The sequence below is a fragment of the Salvia hispanica genome, chromosome 6 (assembly GCF_029641045.1).
Source record: "Salvia hispanica isolate PSC_SH4W2 chromosome 6, Shi_PSC_v1, whole genome shotgun sequence".
Classification (NCBI taxonomy): domain Eukaryota; kingdom Viridiplantae; phylum Streptophyta; class Magnoliopsida; order Lamiales; family Lamiaceae; genus Salvia; species Salvia hispanica.
In genome coordinates this window covers 24,519,004-24,538,336 of record NC_142697.1, presented here as the reverse complement: position 1 = coordinate 24,538,336, position 19,333 = coordinate 24,519,004, and the positions used below count along the sequence as shown (strand labels likewise).

Here is a 19,333-nt window from a genome sequence, read left to right as displayed (position 1 = left end):
GTGGAAAATCCTAACGAAATGAAAGTTTGTGGTTTTAAAAACAAATCTCATAGTTTATGGGAAAAACCAGAATTCGGGGAAAGGTTTTGGTTTAAAAAGCCAAAAACCCTTAAAAAAACATAAAGTGTCAGATATCTTCTCCCTTGGAGAATGATTTTTTATAAAAAGAAGGTAAATATGGTGGTTACATGATTTTACCTCTCCATTGATGGAGAGGTAAAGATACTTCTTCAAAATGGAAAAAGGTATAATACCTTCTCAAATACCTCTCCCTTTGGAGAATGATTTTCCATGAAGAAAAGGTAAATATGGTAATTATATTAGTTTACCTCTCCATTTACCTCTCCTCTTGGAGGTGCTCTTAGTGGAATATGTGATCCACTACCAAAAATGGTAAAAATAAAGTGTGTCAAATTTTCAAGGACGAACTGAAATAGTAAATTGTGTCAAAATTTGAGGGACGGAGGTAGTACATTTTATTAGATGCTAGAAATATTTAGATCAACCACATTCCATTCTTATATTAAATGTCGAAAACACGGAATGGGTTTCGTGACAAGTCACATTCTAAAACTCGATGTTAAATTTCTTAATTTATTTATCCCTCAAAAGGAAAGGAAAAAACATTCGCTATATATGTTCCTGAATCGGATATGTTGGGAATAAATAATACTCCATAACCTTAATTATGATATTTCCAAAATAAGTAAAAAGGGAAACTATTTGTGAGCAAGGATTACTTACTAATGTGACGATGAAGGGCGACTTAATTAGTACGATGTGCTTCTAATTAAACAAGAGCACTAAGTAACATTGGTAATGAAGCTACAGGATCTCTGGTTTTAGTTCACAATTTTGATCTTAGGATGTGAGAGGAGGAAGGTGAGTAACAAATTCCTAATACAACAATTTTTTTTCTCAAATTAAATATGAGTTTGATTGTTAGAGATACAACAATTGACATTTCACTTCTACGAGGATAGAGAAGAATGGATGAAAGAAGTTAGACTCATATGAGAACCATTATTTATAATCTTTTAAAAAAAAAAATAGCAGACGCGTTGTGGTGCGATGAATCATATCGCAATTCTTAATATGAATACTTCTTTATTCATTTTTTATATATAAAATACCAAAATAATCACATTCCATTTTCATAATTCTATATTTCTCTCTAAAATAAATTTTAAAATTTAATTAAGTATTTTTTATTTATTTTTATTTTACGAAAAAAGAAAGATGAAATAAAAAATGTCAGGTTTAGATTGAGATTTGAGTAATGGGTAACAAATGAGAGGCTTGGGTTGGGCATCGTGATGTACTATATGATTTGAGATTTAAGTGAAATACTAACGCGAAAATTTAAAAAGTGATTAGTATTATTAGGGTAAGTATAATGAGTTGGGTTATTAATAGCTTAAGAGCATTCCTTATCATGCACGTCATCATTCTCCTCAATTTTTTACTAGACCGTAATTCTCAGTTTCTCACAGTGGGCTCCTCCCTCCATGCCCTTTCCCATGTCTCTCGCATTAATTTATACTATTAATTCCATAGTAATGTTTATTGTTAAATTTAATAAATTTATTATTATAGTATAGTACTCCCTCCGTTCTATAATAATGGAGGCAAAACTTTTCGACACGGAGATTAAGAAAAATTGTGTTAGGTGAGTTAAGTAAAGAGAGAATAAAGTGGAAAATGAAAAAGGTAGAGAGATGAAGAGAGAAAAAAGTAAGAGAGAGTAAAGTAGGTATGGAAAAATGTATTGACTTTTACTAAAAAAGGAAATGACTCTATTAATATGGAACGGAGGGAAATGGAAAAATGCCCCTATTACTATGGAACGGAGGGAGTAATAAATAATGAATCTATTTTATTTTCAATCAAATAACCGATCTCATTAAATAACTAACACAATTATTTCCGTTAATCGTGAGTCAATTTCAACAATCACCAATTTCATGCATGGAATATTACTCCCTCCGAACCACAATAAGAATCAAATTTTATTATTTTGGTTCGTCCTATACAATAAGAGTCACACTTCATTTTTATCATAAGTATCTCACATTTCACTATCTCACTTCACTCACATTTTATTATAAAACTATAAAAAAGTGGGTCTCATATTCTAAAACCCGTGCGTACAATAAGAGTGGCTCTTATTATGGGACGGAGGGAGTAATTAATTAAAATAATTAAAGAATATATGGAAGTATGTAAAATTCATGCATTTTTATGAAAATATGAAAAATTCCCATTAATCAATTTTCATGTATGGAAATATGGAAAATCCATGCATGGAATAAGAAAAATTCAAAATATGAATATATATGGAAAATTCCAACTAATCAACTTGGAAATATATGGAATTCCACCAATTTTTTAAGGGAAAATTTTATAAAATTGAAGTTAAAAACAATTAAAAAAAACTTATATGATTAGTCATAATGTGTCTGTTTACCATCACTGACATATTTAGAGGAATCAAAATACTTAAGGTCCCAAATATTTCACCTGTGTTCCTTGTTTTTCTACACCTACAAAATTTATATGCTACTTAGTACCTATGGTCCCAAAATATCTCAACTGTGCTCCATTTTTCTCTGCACCTACAATATTTATATGTTACATTAATATATCGCTTAATACTTTCTACTTTCAAGTACACAGTTTTATGGTTGTTTTCTAAACATCCTAAACCGATTCCTATTTCTACTATCAAGATACAGATAAAAATTGCGCGGTCGAATTTTTTGGATGACCCAAAATTTTTATCATTCAATGTACTTGTACATTTTAGATTTTTACCTGTCGTGTTAATGTTTTCCTTCTCCGTTTTGGGTGACGTTACAGTTGTTGGATTATCAATAATATTAGGAATTTTAATATATCAACAAAATAATAGTATAATAATAATAATAATAATAATAATAATAATAATAATAATAATAATAATAATAATAATAATAATAATAATAATGGATATCAAATCATAAGAGTATTTATAATGGTAAAATCTAAGTAGATATTCTTCTGTGGTTGTTATTAAGATGTTTATGAGAGTATGGCCCGAGTAATTAACAGATTTCAGTAGTGTCCCAAATATTCAATTAGTGTTCCATGTTACCCTACATCTACAATATTTAAATCCTACGGTTTTGGGTATAATATATACGTATAGTTTTATACTTTCTACTTTGAACTAAGTATATATTTTTAGGGATGTTTCTAAATATGCTATACGGCTACACCGGTTTTGAATACTCATTTTCTAAATGGATGTAAATTTTTTTTTGATAAAAAAAACAAATGCTCGAGCCAACAGCTTGTGGTGAGTTAAAGTACGATGACCAAAACGTCCAATAAAAAACAAAAAAAGCAGTCAAGACAAAAGCTAACCAATAATCTATCAAAAAGTCAAGCTAAAGTACGATAGCCAAAACGTCTAATAAAAAACAAAAAAACACAGTCAAGGCAAAAGCTAACCAACAATCTATCAAAAGAGCAGAAACACCAAGCTCAAAACCAAGTCCAGAGCTTTTGTCCTAACGGCAATGGGCTTCGACATTATTGTATGAGGTGCCAAGTTCGAGCTCTTTTGATTTCATTCGTAATTTCCTCCTTAATATAATTTTTTTGTTTTTTTTTAAAAGGCTCAAAACCAACAAGAAAATAAAAAGAGAAGAATTAGCAGAGAGAGCACGACACACCCAATGCATAAGTCACCAAAGAGAGTTCCCAAGAAAAAGTGGATGTAAATGATTTGGAAAAGAACTTGTCTCGAATTTATTAAGTACTACTTATATGATTGAAAAAGTAAAAAGTGTGCATATAAAAATAAGTTGAACTCCATTTATTAAATTTTATTAAGGGCGGTTGATCTATAAGAAATGTTTTTTATAAAGCAAGGAGAAAGTGTTAGTATAAATTTGAATTGTTCTAAATTTCTAATTAACACGATCTATAAATTTACGATATTTGCAATTACAATGTAGTGGAATCACTACGGAAAACGTGGTTTCCACGTGCTAAATATCGATTCAAAATAAATGGGGTAAAAAAACTAAATTTAAAAAAAAAAACATGCTTAAGTATCTAATTCTCATATGCACCCAAAAACTGTACATCACATCATCACTTTATAATTTTGGTCATTATCAATTTATAATTGGTTTCCATTAAAGTTTTGTTGTGAAATTGTGAAATATGCGTATAGTAATGATACTAAAATTTAGTGGATTGACGGTATGAAAGATGGAACGTATGCAAAAGATTAATGAAAGAAGGCTTAATTAAATGATATAAATATTTGATTTTCGTTACCTCTTAAAGTATAGCCAACCGAAGTAAAAGACCCTATTCGAGGAACAAAATAGTAGTTGAATGAATTTGTTAATAAATTGGATGAATGGTCTTAACTGAAACTAATTTGAATCTACTATATTTTAAATGGTGATTCATATTAATGTTGAAAAAGAATTAGGGACCACCTAAATAAATTCAAGATAATCTGAAAAAGAAAATAAAATAAAAGTATGTATATTTATAGCCACATGAGAAGTTATAAATGCATTAGAGATGAGAATGAGGTATTAGTAGCTATGGTTCGAAATTCTATGTGAATATTAATTTTTGAGACAAATGGATTAAATTGGAGTGATTGTGTAAACCAGAATTTTTTTTATAACAATGAATACTACATTTATTATAAAGTAGATGTCTGTTGGATACACTGTTTACATATTGATTTTCTTGTTAACGTAGGGAAAGAACATTAATGTTTGGATTGGTACATCTGATCTGAATTACTAATTATGCCCATAAAATATAACCAAGCACCCAAAATTATCGTTGACATAGGAGTCCAATATAATAACAAGAACATGATTTTCTTGTTTCGGCTACTATAACATTAGCTTTCTGAAAAATAAATAAATGGTTATGTAGTAGATAAGATCTACTTCTAAGGATTATAAGTATCAAGATGGGATCAATGAGAAACTAAATTGGATCAGAGTGATTATAGAAATTTTCTATTATCACTAGCTTAAACAATTAACCTCTCAAGGTTTTTTATTTTGAAAGAAAGATGCATATACTAATCGACATTCAATTGCAATGATTGAATTTAATGTATCTTAATGATTTTTAATTAAAAATAATTCTACAAACCAGTATATACATATGTACATGTGATCAAATGAGAACCATATTTGTGCTCTTTGAGACACTTTAAGGGGGTGGGTCACCTATTTTTAAATTATTATAGGCTAATTGCTAAAAAAAAAGATGCATCTTGTTGGCATAAACAGAATCTGTCAAATTCGTTAAAAAAATCACAAATATGCAATCTCATACATATATATTATCAAAATCTCTATCTTCTCTTGTGTTTTGATTCATTTATGACTCATTTCAAATTATAAGTAGGAGTCACTTCTTGTTGAGGCATATGCACCAACATTCACTCTAAGCGCATCTATTTGCATTCTAAAAAATACTCTCTCCGTCCCAAAATAAGCGACTCACATTCCTTTTTGGGACGTCCAAAATAAGTGAGTCATTTCCTTTTTTAGTATTCTCTCTCTTACTTTTTCTCTCTACTTTATTAACTCTCTTACTTTATTCATTTTCCACTTTACTAACAAAACCTCATTTCCTTAAATCTCGTACCGAAAAGTTTGTGCTCACTTATCTTGGGACGGAGGGAGTATATATTAAAAGTATATCATCTATTTATCTTCTCAAAAAAATAAAATATACCATTCCAAAAAAAATATAACAAAACCTAAAGGGAAAAGATATATAGAAAGATAAATTATTTTCAAAAATAAAAAAAAAACAATACGAGACCTATGCATTCCAAAGCATAAAGGTATAATATATACATTCTCAAATATGGTAAATATGGCAGTTATAAGATTTTATTTTTGCATTGATGGAGAGGTAAAACATACATTTTTCAAATTAAAAGACGTATAATACCTTCTCAAAAAAAAAATCTTGGATAATAATTATCATAAAAGAAAGGTAAATATGACAGTTATCTTCATATACCTCTCCCCTTGGAGATGCTCTAAGAGCGGCCAACGGTCTCTTATCCATTTCGATGCATCTCCTAGCTAAGGTTTACAAATTACTCTTGTTGGTCCCCATTGATTGTCTTATTTTTGTTATTTTTCGTATAGTCCATTTTAGTTATTTCACTTCACTTGTAGTAAATTTGATAAGTGGCTCATATCTGATTAACTTATTACACTCGTAATCCAATTATTATGAATTTAAGTATATAACAGTCACATCACTGGTTATCGCTTTTCTTAACAAGTCAAACAATTTTATTAAAATTCACACCAATAAAAAAATGAGATAATTGATATCCTTTATATAAAAAGTCAACGTTATACATACGGGTGATAGTTAAATTAATTATATAGTACATGTAAAATTGCACACTGAAATTCTACCTCAAAGTGTAATTATCACTTTAATCATAGAAATATAAACTGAAATCATAGAAAAGTACAACTCGATGAATCTGATTATTTGGTTTTCAACATTATAATATTATTATAAAAGTGGAAACTAAAAACTGGAGAAGAAATGTGGGTATAACCGGCTCTTTCTTGTTTGGTTTGGACTTTTGATAATAGAAAAGGAATGAAAAATCGTGTTTGATCTGTATCTCTATCAAATATGGAAACTGAACCAACCAAATACAAAAAAGGGTTATGCAGTTCAGAAACTCATTGATTCTAATCTATTTTTGGTTTCATGACAATCTTTTAGAATTCGATCCAAATTGTGAGTGGTTCAATCAGTCATCACATTGGTGCAGCTGAATAACTGCCACAAATAGTAAAAAATATTATAGATTTAGTTAATGATGAATATAAAAAACGCTGTATATACTACTTGAATTTTAGTATCATTAAATGATAATAAATTTAATATCAAATAACAACAAATTGAAAACTATAAACCCAAACAAATCATTAAATAATGATCTCTTTCACTTTATTTTGCAATTTAAAAGTTAATAAGGAGTACTACTAAATGTATTTATTCTTTTTCAGAAAAAAACGATAAATCGCCAACGGCCGATTCACGGTGGGTTTGTATAATAAAGTAATTTTGGATTTATTGGATCATATCACATGATCCTATAAATACACAATAATAAGTAAATCCAATATACTCCATATATCATTGAGGAGCAGTTATTGTTTTCACTGAAAGAAAATTCTAGAGTGATAAATTCCTACAAGGAATTAAACAGCACATTAATAACATGCACTGAACGTGGTGGGCAATAAAGTGTTATTTGTAATGCAATTTATTTCATTTTGAAAATAAGGTGATGTATTGATTTGATTTATTTATTGTGGGCTTAACGTTATAAATATGAACAATAGTAAATGTATCGAGTTAGGCCGTTGTGCAGTGATTATTTTCCAGTTCATATTGGTACTGGAATTCAGAGCCATATTTATGTATGAAGTGATGGAATTTTACAACTCACTGTACACATCTAAATCTGTTTAAAAAATTGCTTTTCCTTGTTACATAGTTTATGGACAAATTGCTTTTCCTTTTCCTGGTTACAATCACTCATTTACTTTTATCTAAACAGCAAATATTTAAAAACAAAGAACCCTTTTTATATTCTGTGTGCCTATATATGTGATCGCCGTTATGGACACGTGGTGCAAATGGGTGTTTTCTCCCTAATTGTTTAATTCTCAAACGTCACAGGTCACTTTAAAAATAAGTCAACTGTCAATCAATATGGTAGAATTGGTAGTACTTTTAACTAAATAAAAATTGTTTTATTAATTTATTCTCAACAACAAAAAGTGATCTAAAACCAGTTTGCACAAATTGCATGTCTTCTTACACCTATCTTACACCTCCCACGCATCTATACATCATTTGGGAAGAATTTTAGGATATGAAAATAGTTGACTTTGATATTTTCTGATTATTATCCAATATTCAGCCTCGTTTTACTTTTATAATTCATATTCTTAATGTTTTTTTTTATTATTTGGCTAATATTTAAATGATTTGTGGCGTTGTTAAAATAATAGAGAGATGAGTAATAATACATCACTATGAATAATTAACACTTTAGATCAAAATAGCAAAGATGTTTGAGACTAAGCGTGAAAACAATAAATCTTAAAGAACTAGTAATACTAACTGCTAGTAGTTACATGCTCATGATGCAAAATTGCTCCAGTGTGTAATCCATTATCTGAATGTTTTGAGAGAAAGTTTATAATTATATTTATAATCATCCTAGTAGTGAATTTTAAAGAAAAAAGGTAAATTTCAAGGGAAAAAGATAAACTGAAAATGTATATAAAAACAAAATTAAAAAGATACTCCTAGACATATGAAAAATTACTAAGTAGAGATGATAAAGTAAGAGGGAATGAAAAGTAAGAACTGAAAAATGTGTTACTTTATATATACTTTTTCCGTCTCAAGATAGTTGAGTCGTAGGAGTATTCTTTTTTGGGTTGTCACAAGGTAGTTGAGTTATTTCATTTTTTAGTAAAAACTTTTATCATCTCTTATATTTTACTCTCTTTTCATCTCTCTTATTTTATTTTATCTCTTACTTTACTCTCTCTACTTTAACCCTTAACACATCATTTTCTTAAAAATGGAACAATGACTCTACTACTCTGGAACGGATTGAGTACTATTTTACCTTTTATATGGGGAAGAGGTAAAGATATATCTTTTAAATTGAAGAATGCATAATATTTTTCCAAATAACTTTCACGAGTTTTTATGAAGAAAAAGTAAATATTATAGTTATTTCTTTTTTCTAACTATTTACCTTCTCCTCTGGAGATGCTCATAATTAACTGAAAAGCCAATGAAATCAATATCATGAAATTCCCTTATATAATTATAGCAAATCAGATTTTCTGTTTGCTATCTTTATTTTATTATTGTTTATTTATGTTTAATTCGAAAAACAAACATTCAACATATGTGTGCCAGATGTTGCACATAAGATTTACGTTAAAGTTCTTAGAAGCTTAATATTCGTCAACATGGATAGGATACCGCTGCGTACCTCTAGCTATACTGGAATAGTGATTTTCTGTTTGCAGTCTTATTTTAGTTTTAATAAAAAAAATATAGTATTAAATTTTTTGGTGACTCCACATCTAGAAAAAAACAAAATAAACTAACATGAATAAAATATCATAAATCATTGTTAAACACACACTTATAATTCGTTTTCAAAAGTCGCGTTTTAACTTTTAATCCCATATTCTAAAAGCTACCTAATTACCAAAACGTGTAAAATATTCAAATACCATCGTTGCGACTTGCGAGAATATAATAACATTATAAAAGAACACGTAGTGAAACACTATGAATTAATTAAGAATAATTACATAAAACACATACTACAAACCTTTTATTTATGCATGTGAACTTAACTCTAATAATGAGTATCAAGAAACGTTGATTGCAGCATCTATCGACAAACAATTATTTTATTTTTAAAAGTTGAAAAAATATTGGAGATGAAAAAAATGAACACTTCAAAGTAGTAGTAGAATGTTTAAAAATAAAAATAAAAATTAATTGCTCGCTAATGACGAGGCTTGAGAAATGAGATATTATAAGTCTGTTGATAAAATGAAAAGAGGCATGGTGTGACCACACTAGTAGAATGTTTTTTGGCAAAAAAGAAAGGTAGAGAGAAAGGGAGGCGTATGAGAAGTCATTAGCAGTAAGGAGAGGGTGGCGCCACAGTCATCAATAATCTCAGTAATGACTTCCACAGACTGCCATTGTGAGGCACACAACTCGATAGCCTTAACTGCAGCAATACCAAATCCAAGAATATTAACAACTTACATAAAATTGGTTGGTCATCCTCACTTCCTCATTCCTTCCCTCCTTAACCAACTGGACGCGCTCCACAAATATCGAGCTTTCCTGCATTCATAGCGGATTTCTATGGTATCAATGTCATCATAAAACTACCATCTGTAAAAAAACAAACAACACAAGCACACACTCCTGGCATATCAGACCATCCAACTTCAAATTCCTTACACTCACAGATAAAGCTTGTTAACATATCTTTTAGTCCACATTTGAAACATGCTAAGTCCAACTAGAAGTAGGATCAGATCATCAGATAAATATAAATTGTTTAGCAGGAATAATCTTGAATAAGTACATGTTTAATTCTGTGCACCAGTCTCAGTAGGTCCTCATCTAGTTTACACCACTTCCATTAGAGAATAATTCTCCTAGAAAAATAAAAACATAATGATGTGATGTGAGTACGGCTAATATTAAGTCAAACAGACCTACAAACAAAATTAAAGCATGGGACATACACATTTGGAGAGTCGACTATCCTGAGCATAAGAAATCGTTCCTTTGCATGTGGCTAATCATTCCCATACTGCCTATCTGTTCTTACAAGTATAGAGCAAGTCAAAACCAAGTACATATGCATGATTCAAGTAGCAGTAACAAAATAATCATCTCCAATCCTGCTGTAAAAAAGTACTCCATACAAAGTAACACACATTGAACAAAAGGTATTGCCAGAGCCAGTAAAATAATTAAGAACAAATACTCTGCATAGATGTTGGTGACCAATACCTTACTGGTAATGATGCAGCGATGCACTCGAGAATTTTTCTTCAAATGAGCTTAGTTTTTTCAGGCTACAACTAATTTCCGGTGTAGCCAACAAGTAAAGCTTTTAAGATTTTACAGTTCCAGATAAATTGAATTATAAGAATGAATTCCGAATCACGTATAGTCTCTTATATCAGTTAGCTGCACATACTAGTTATATGTACATGTACTGAATCCAGAAGATAAAAAATTATGGCCATTTAGCCTGAATGATAGGAGCTAATGCCTCGAGCAGAAACTACAAATCATGCGGCATTCAGTCCTTGACTAAATCATCATAAAAATTAAGAGGAAAAGGGTACAAACATTCAAAAAAATCCACCTCATGACTAAGTTAGAAGGATTGTAACCCAGAAATCTGTCGGAACTTCTCATAAGAGACCCAGAATACAAACTGCCAAGGTCCAAGCCTAGCCCATGTCGGGAGGAATCCCTTCCACAATGCCCTCAATCCCTCAACCTTTACGGTTTTCACAAGGCAATCATAGGAATTTCTATACTTTATCTTGTCTTCCAAAGCAGACTGATTCATCATTCTAGTCTTAACAACATCTGCAGGACAGCTTAAAGCAGTGGCTGAAAGGCCAGACATTATGGAAGATAGAGTGTGAGCATAAATATTGTCATCACAGATCTGGTTCTTGATTATGAACCGTTTGGCATGATCATAACAAGCTAATTCTCCCATGTTAACTAAAAATGCTCGTTGCACATTTGCAGAAACACCTTTCCAGAGGCCTAATATTCCTTCAGCATGAATAATCTTATTCAGGGCATCAAAAAGCCCTGCATACCGGGGCTGGAGTCCCTGGCTCGAAATAAGGCCATCTGCTTGCATCCTTACTTTGATGAGATCCGCAGGGCTAGCAATGACCTATACTGGAAAAGCAAATATAAATATAATGCAAACAATAACTAGATCTAGAAGAGCATGATTTGACATTTATCGACATCAGTACTTTTCCATCAAAGGAAAAACATGCTTTTTAATATTATTATGCAGTAATTATTTGAGAAATGTATCATCTAAAAGATGTAAAATTCTTATAATTGTTGCTTGATTAGATAACATAAATAAACATAAATCCATTCAAAATTTAGTTCATGTTGATGTTGCCTTTGAAGCACATAAAAGATAAACAAACAAGGTAAAGGTAATACTAAAAATTCTTTAGTTGCAAGTAAAAGGATAATCTATTTGTTGGAATTTTAGTGTATTAGCACTTTAATTCTAAGGAAGAATGTTGGAATTTTAGTGTTTATCACTTTAATTTCTAAACAATTCGGCTGCTTCATTAGAAGCTTGTTCTATCTTATTTTAGTGTTTGAATTAACTGTTTTAATAGTTTTTAAACAGTTATTAACAGTTTGTGGAATCAGTTTTAGTTAATTAACTGCCTTGGCAGTTAATTGTCGACGGTTTAGGCTGATTTTTGATTAAATACAGATCAGAGAATGAACAATCATCTAAGGGGAAACTTAGTCTTATCCGATCATAGTTTTTGTGCACTCAAAATACTTGATCTGAAAGTATTTTATACGATTCTAAGTTATCCAAGTCTTCTAATAAGGATTCCCTAATCCTAAGTCATAAAATCATCATTATATATCTTACCTAACAAAGATCAAGTAATTTGAAGATGACTGGACCCAATTCAGTGAGGGAGATGACTGCAAACTTCACAAAACTGGAGAAGTTTGAAGGAGTAGATTTCAGAAGATGGAGAAAGAAGATGCACTTCTTGCTAACCACCCTGAAGGTTGTTCATGTACTCACAACTACCATGCCAGAACCGACTGAAGATGAATCTCTGGAACAAACCAGAAGGAGGCTGAAATGGGAGAATGATGACTATGTGTGCAGAGGGCATATTCTCAATGGTATGACTGACTCACTCTTTGATATTTATCAGAATGTTGAATCCTCCAAAGAATTATGGGATTCTCTAGAATCTAAATACATGGCAGAGGATGCTTCTAGTAAGAAATTCTTGGTTAGTAATTTCAATAATTATAAGATGCTAGATTCTAGACCTGTGATGGAACAATATAATGAATTACTAAGGATTCTTGGACAATTTCAACAACACCAGATGCATATGGATGAAGCCATATCAGTTTCTAGTGTTATTGATAAATTGCCTCCCTCTTGGAAAGACTTCAAACATACTCTAAAGCATCAAAAGGAAGAACTTTCCTTGGTGCAACTTGGTTCTCATCTCAGAATTGAAGAATCCTTAAGGATTCAGGAGATGGAAAAGAACAAGGAAAAGAGTGTGGCTGGACTATCTTCCATTAATATGGTGGAAGGTGGACAGAAGTTTAAAGGGAAAAGGAAAATGTTTCAAGGAGAGTCCTCTGAGAATAAGAAACAAAAACTTGTTTGTTGGAAGTGTGGGAAACCAGGCCACTACAAGAAAGATTGTAGGTCTGGAAAGAAAGTTTTCAAGGCTGGTACAAGTACAAGTGGTTCAAAATCTGGACCAAGTGGATCTAAGGATCCAAGTGTACCTCAAGGTATGAAATTATTCAATTCTAATATTTCTATTCAGAACTATATCTCGGATACACCAAGTTCATTCTATGTACAGGATGATGAGTACACTTGGTGGGTGGATTCTGGAGCTACAAACCATGTTTGCAAGGATAGGAGATGGTTTACATCCTTGCAGAAGATCACTGATGGATCAGTGATTAGAATGGGGAATGGTTCTAGTGAATCGATTGAAGGAATAGGAAATGTTAGGATAACTTTTACTTCTGGGAAACAGTTGGATTTAGTAGATGTATTGTATGTTCCCACCATTAGAAAGAATCTAATGAGTGGCACTGTAATTAATAACTTAGGTTATAAACAAGTTATTGAAGCTAATAAATATATTTTATCTAAACATGGTGTATTTGTTGGTTTTGGTTATTTATGCAATGGTATGTTAAGATTAAATATTGAATCTTGCTTTGTTGATAATTCTGCTTATGTGATGACTTCTAATGAACTTTCAACTACTGATTTGTGGCATGAAAGGTTAGGACATGTGCATTATAAAAGACTAATTGAGATGTCTAAAAGTAGCTTAATCCCTGCCTTTACAGTTAGCAAAGATAAATGTAAAACATGTATGTTAACTAAGATCACAAGGCAACCTTTCAATAATGTTGTGAGAGAATCTAAACTACTGGAATTAATCCATAGTGATATCTGTGATTTTCACTCAACACCATCAATTGGAAATAAGAAGTATGTTATTACTTTTATTGATGACTCAACTAGATATTGTTATGTATACTTGCTAAGTTCTAAGGATGAAGCCTTAGAGAAATTCAAGGTATATAAGACAGAAGTTGAGGTACAAAAGAGTGAATTTATAAAGATTTTTAGATCTGATAGGGGAGGTGAATACTATGATCCTAGTTATTTTGAATCAGTGGGAATAATTCACCAAATAACAGCCCCTTATACTCCACAACAGAATGGAATCTCTGAAAGAAAGAACAGAGTGTTGAAAGAAATGGTTAACTCTTTGTTATCATATTCTGGTTTAAATGAAGGTTTTTGGGGAGAAGCTATGATTACTGCTATATATTAAATAGAGTTCCAAATAAGAAAAGTAAAGCTACACCTTATGAGTTGTGGTTTGGAAAACCTCCAAACTTAAACTATCTTAAAGTGTGGGGCTGCAGAGCAGTAGTTAAACTCACTGATCCCAAGCGTAGGACATTGGGTGAAAAGGGAATTGATTGCATTTTCATTGGTTATGCAAATCATTCAAAGGCTTATAGGTTTTATGTCTTAGAACCTAACAAATTTGTCTCTGTGAACTCTGTTATAGAGTCAAGAGATGCAATCTTTGATGAAAATAGATTCACATCTATCACAAGGCCTAAGGATCTATTTTCTAATTCTAAAAATAGATTAGTAATTTCTGAAAATCAATCAGAGGAACCTTCAACTCAACATTGGGTTAGAAGGAGTGTAAGGCCAAGAAATCAAAGTAATCTAGATAAAGGCTTTCAAATCCATCTTATTGAAGGATCAAGGGATGAATTACAATCCCAGTACCCCTACTGTTCTATAATTGAAGAGGATCCTAAGACTTTCAAAGAAGCCATGTCATCTAGAGATGTCTCATTCTGGAAAGAGGCTATAGATGATGAAATGGATTCTATACTCCAAAATAACACTTGGGAATTAACTGATCTGCCCCCTGGTTGTAAACCATTGGGGTGTAGATGGATCTTTAAAAGAAAGATGAAAGTTGATGGGTCTATAGACAAGTTTAAAGCTAGGCTTGTCATTCAAGGATTTAGACAAAAGGAGGGGATAGACTACTTTGATACTTATGCTCCTGTAGCTAGAATATCTACTATTAGATTGCTAGTAGCTATGGCTTCTATTCATAAACTCCTTATACACCAAATGGATGTTAAAACAGCCTTTTTAAATGGTGATTTGGATGAGGAAATCTACATGAAGCAGCCTGAGGGATATTCTTTACCAGGAAATGAACACAAGGTGTGCAAGTTGATCAAATCATTATATGGCTTGAAATAAGCACCAAAACAGTGGCATCAAAAGTTTGATGATATTGTTTTATCAAATGGTTTTCTATTGAATCAAGCTGATAAGTGTGTTTATTCTAAGTTTGATAAATTTGGTAAAGGAATTATTATCTGCCTTTATGTAGATGATATGCTTCTGTTTGGTACTAGTCAAGACCAGATAGATGAGACAAAGAAATTCCTATCATCTAAGTTCTCAATGAAAGATTTAGGTGAGGCTGAAGTCATATTGGGAATTAGGATAATAAAAGAGGCTCCTAACAGAATATCTATCACACAATCTCATTACATTGAGAAAGTGTTGAAAAGGTTCAATTATGGAAACTGTACTCCAGTTAGCACACCTATGGATCCTAATGTAAAACTCTTACCTAATAGAGGAAAAACAGTTTCACAATTGGAATACTCTAAAGTAATAGGTTGCCTAATGTATGCAATGATAAGTACTAGGCCTGACATAGCTTTTGCTGTGGGAAGATTAAGTAGATTTACACATAGTCCTAGTATTCATCACTGGCAAGCAGTGAGGAGGTTACTTAAGTACCTCAAAGGAACCATAAACTATGGTTTGTGTTACTCAGATTTTCCTTCTATCTTAGAAGGATATTCTGATGCAAGTTGGATAGCCAATCCAGAGGATCATTCCTCTACTAGTGGTTGGATTTACTTGCTAGGAGGTGGAGCTATCTCTTGGGTTTCTAAGAAGCAAACTTGCATCACAAGTTCTACAATGGAGTCAGAATTTGTAGCACTAGCCGCTGCTGGAAAGGAGGCAGAATGGTTAAGGGATTTGGTTTATGAAATTCCTTTATGGCCTAAGCCTATATCACCTATCTCTATAAGGTGTGACAGTGCAGCAACATTGGCTAAAGTATATAGCCAAGTTTACAATGGGAAGTCTAGACATTTAGGTGTCAGACATAGCATGGTTAGGGAGCTGATCACTCATGGGGTCATTTCAGTTGAATTTGTTGGGACACAACAAAATCTGGAAGACCATCTAACCAAAGGCTTGGCTAAAGATTTAGTTATCAAATCTGCTAAAGGGGTGGGGCTCAAGTCCATCTAATCTTATCTGTTTGGGATACCCAATTTCCTTCTAATTTGATATTAGATGTGAAATTCAATGTGGAAAGCCTAAATATGTGAGATAGACACATGTTCAAACCATCCAAGGTATGTGTAATAATCTGTCAGTTTGAAGGAGGTTGAAGTTTTGCTTCTTAATAGTTTTTTTGGCAAATTGTTTTGACAGAACAAGATGAAAAGCTACCTATACAAACATGGAATCCAAGTTGTTCCAATAAAGCTCTGGACTTAGCTTTATAAATGTTTGTTGAAGGATATGGACACTAGACTTGTTATAAAGGTGTCAGGTTTAGATTAATTGTTTGATAATTATGTGTATATTAAGACTGATATTCAAAGGAATTGTAAGAGTTCAAGTCTTAGACCACTCTTATAATTAGAATGTTTGTACATTGATATACTAAAATGGAAATTCAATCCTTGTGATATTTTCATTTATGCATAATTTTTGTTTTCTGTTCTTTTGATTTGATCATGCTTATAAATCCACTAAAATAGGGGAGGAATGTTGGAATTTTAGTGTATTAGCACTTTAATTCTAAGGAAGAATGTTGGAATTTTAGTGTTTATCACTTTAATTTCTAAACAATTCGGCTGCTTCATTAGAAGCTTGTTCTATCTTATTTTAGTGTTTGAATTAACTGTTTTAACAGTTTTTAAACAGTTATTAACAGTTTGGAATCAGTTTTAGTTAATTAACTGCCTTGGCAGTTAATTGTCGACGGTTTAGGCTGATTTTTGATTAAATACAGATCAGAGAATGAACAATCATCTAAGGAGAAACTTAGTCTTATCCGATCATAGTTTTTATGCACTCAAAATACTTAATCTGAAAGTATTTTATACGATTCTAAGTTATCCAAGTCTTCTAATAAGGATTCCCTAATCCTAAGTCATAAAATCATCATTATATATCTTACCTAACACTATTTGTGTTCAAAAATCAGAACACTCAGGGAGAAACTAAGTAGCAATAGTTATTAAGAAGTATTTATACGAAGACTCTGGACTCCAGAATAGACGATCTACAAGGTATGCAATAATGCAATAAAAGCTTCAATAATATATAATACACTGAACAACATAGAAATGAAGAAATGCTACAAAACCCAAATTCATGAGTTATCCATCTAAGCATTGACTTCTACAACGTAAACATAGACACGTGTAATTTCTCAGTACACAACAAGGGATAATTAATTCAACCCATTCACAACCTGATCATGAATGCTGATAAACCAAATTTTCACAAATATCTCGTTCATCCTGCCTATCCTGTAACAAATACCATAACAATGCATCTTCCTTCCAACCAGCATATGATCTTTAACACCAATTTATGAATCATTCATCCCTTAATATATTAATGAACAACATATAAATGTGCCTATGAATATTGTTTTTAGACCCAAACCAATTCAAAATATGGATCAGCGTCTGTCAATTGGACAAAAGATTATCCTCTGAGGACGTTAGCTTTAGCTGATAACTTGAATATATATAATGACAGTATGTTAATCCACCATTTACTTTGATGAATTATGCAACTCTGAATGTGTTGCATCATGTAATCATCCTTCAAGTACTCAATCTGATACATACTGGAAATCCAGTCTATAACCCGAATGAAGTTCCCCTAACAGTCTAACTCTCTAATCATTTATACAATTTTTTCTTTAAATAGCTACCGAGTAGGATATGAATCAATAAATTAGTTTTTCCAATATTTTAATCATACAGGCTTCTTCAGAAAAATACATTTCTCCTAATCAATCAATTCCGAACTCAAAACAGCATGAATTTTCCATGTATTCACAATGTCTATTCTCTAATAAGTAAAGCTAATCTACTCCATGAATAAATCAAAACTAAGAATTTTAAGGATAAAAATCGTAGTGTTATTGTATTCGGCATCTAAGGAGAAATTAAAAAAAAAACAATTCCGAACGCGAAGTATGTGCAATATTTATGCAATTGAATAGAAAAATCAAGCGAAACCTACCTGAGCAATAGCTCCAGAAATCCCACCGATTACTGCTTTGCCGTAAAGGGGGAGAGAACGATCAGACGATCGCACAAATTTGTTGCGCAAATGCTCGTAGCCGACAATTCGAGTAGGAGTGTAGAACATGTGACGAAAAACAGCGGGAGACAGGCCTCTATACATTCCCAAAAGGCCTTCGTTCCGAGCTATCTCGAGCGCGATCCTGAGCGCCGACGCTGGGCGGGCAGACTGAACGGACTCGCCGTGGAGCTGGAGGCGAGTTTTGAGAAGATCGATCGGGAATGTCGTCGTCTCCGCCACCATTGCCGCGACTGACGTCACGGCCATCTTCTTCACCCCTCGGTCACCAGCGTCCATTTACAAGGCGCTGTTTGAATGAGAAAGCTTGGACTTGAAACAGCTTTTTTGTTTTTACTCAACCGATAGTTATTGGGCTTGATTGTTTGGGCTTCGTGAAAAATCATTCGCTTACTAGGCCCAATGTTCAATAGCTGTGGCCCATTCATACGATGATGAATGAATCCATTATACTAAATGGAAACTTATCCATTCAACTAACTGAGCCCACGCTATTGTATAGATTATCCTTTGATTATATTTTAAGGGTTTTGCCTCTTGATTAAAGATATATTATATTTGGTTCATAAGATTGAATCTCACAATTTAACTCTAACTCTAGATGAATAATCATATAATAACAACTCATACTCACCTCTCTCCTATTAAAATAATCTCGTAATTTAATCCTAAAATAAACAATCATATAATGAAAACTTCATGAACCTCTAGTAATTTTTAAGTCTGTTTCCATGCAAATGTCTTTTATGATTTTTATGCATATGCAATAAAACTTCATGAACCCCTCGTAATTTTTATAATTAAATTTTATGTTCTCACTTGTCACTCTTCCGTCCTTTCAAAATATAATAAAAACCCATCCTTTCTCAGTAGTGTACTAGTAGTTCATAAAGACATCCAAAG

At 31.9% G+C, this 19,333-nt stretch overlaps 1 protein-coding gene across 4 annotated transcripts; it reads right to left on the bottom strand.

The window, feature by feature from the left end:
• Window positions 1-9,595: 9,595 nt before the first annotated feature.
• UCP3 (Mitochondrial substrate carrier family protein) lies at window positions 9,596-18,724 on the bottom strand. Of its 4 annotated transcripts, XR_016132519.1 has the most exons (5): window positions 18,350-18,724; window positions 11,021-11,572; window positions 10,389-10,464; window positions 10,226-10,298; window positions 9,596-9,978 (listed from the first exon to the last, which is right to left on the bottom strand). XR_016132519.1 is itself a non-coding variant. In XM_089060448.1 (3 exons), exons 1-2 carry the CDS (start codon window positions 18,707-18,709, stop codon window positions 11,033-11,035), a joined length of 900 nt encoding a protein of 299 aa, XP_088916574.1. In that variant the 5' UTR covers window positions 18,710-18,724; the 3' UTR covers window positions 9,596-9,978; window positions 11,021-11,032. The 4 variants fall into 4 exon arrangements, 1 of the variants encoding a protein (XP_088916574.1); XR_016132520.1 differs by lacking the exon at window positions 10,226-10,298; XR_016132518.1 differs by lacking the exons at window positions 10,226-10,298; window positions 10,389-10,464 and having other exon boundaries at window positions 10,660-11,572.
• Between the last annotated feature and the right edge of the window lie 609 nt (window positions 18,725-19,333).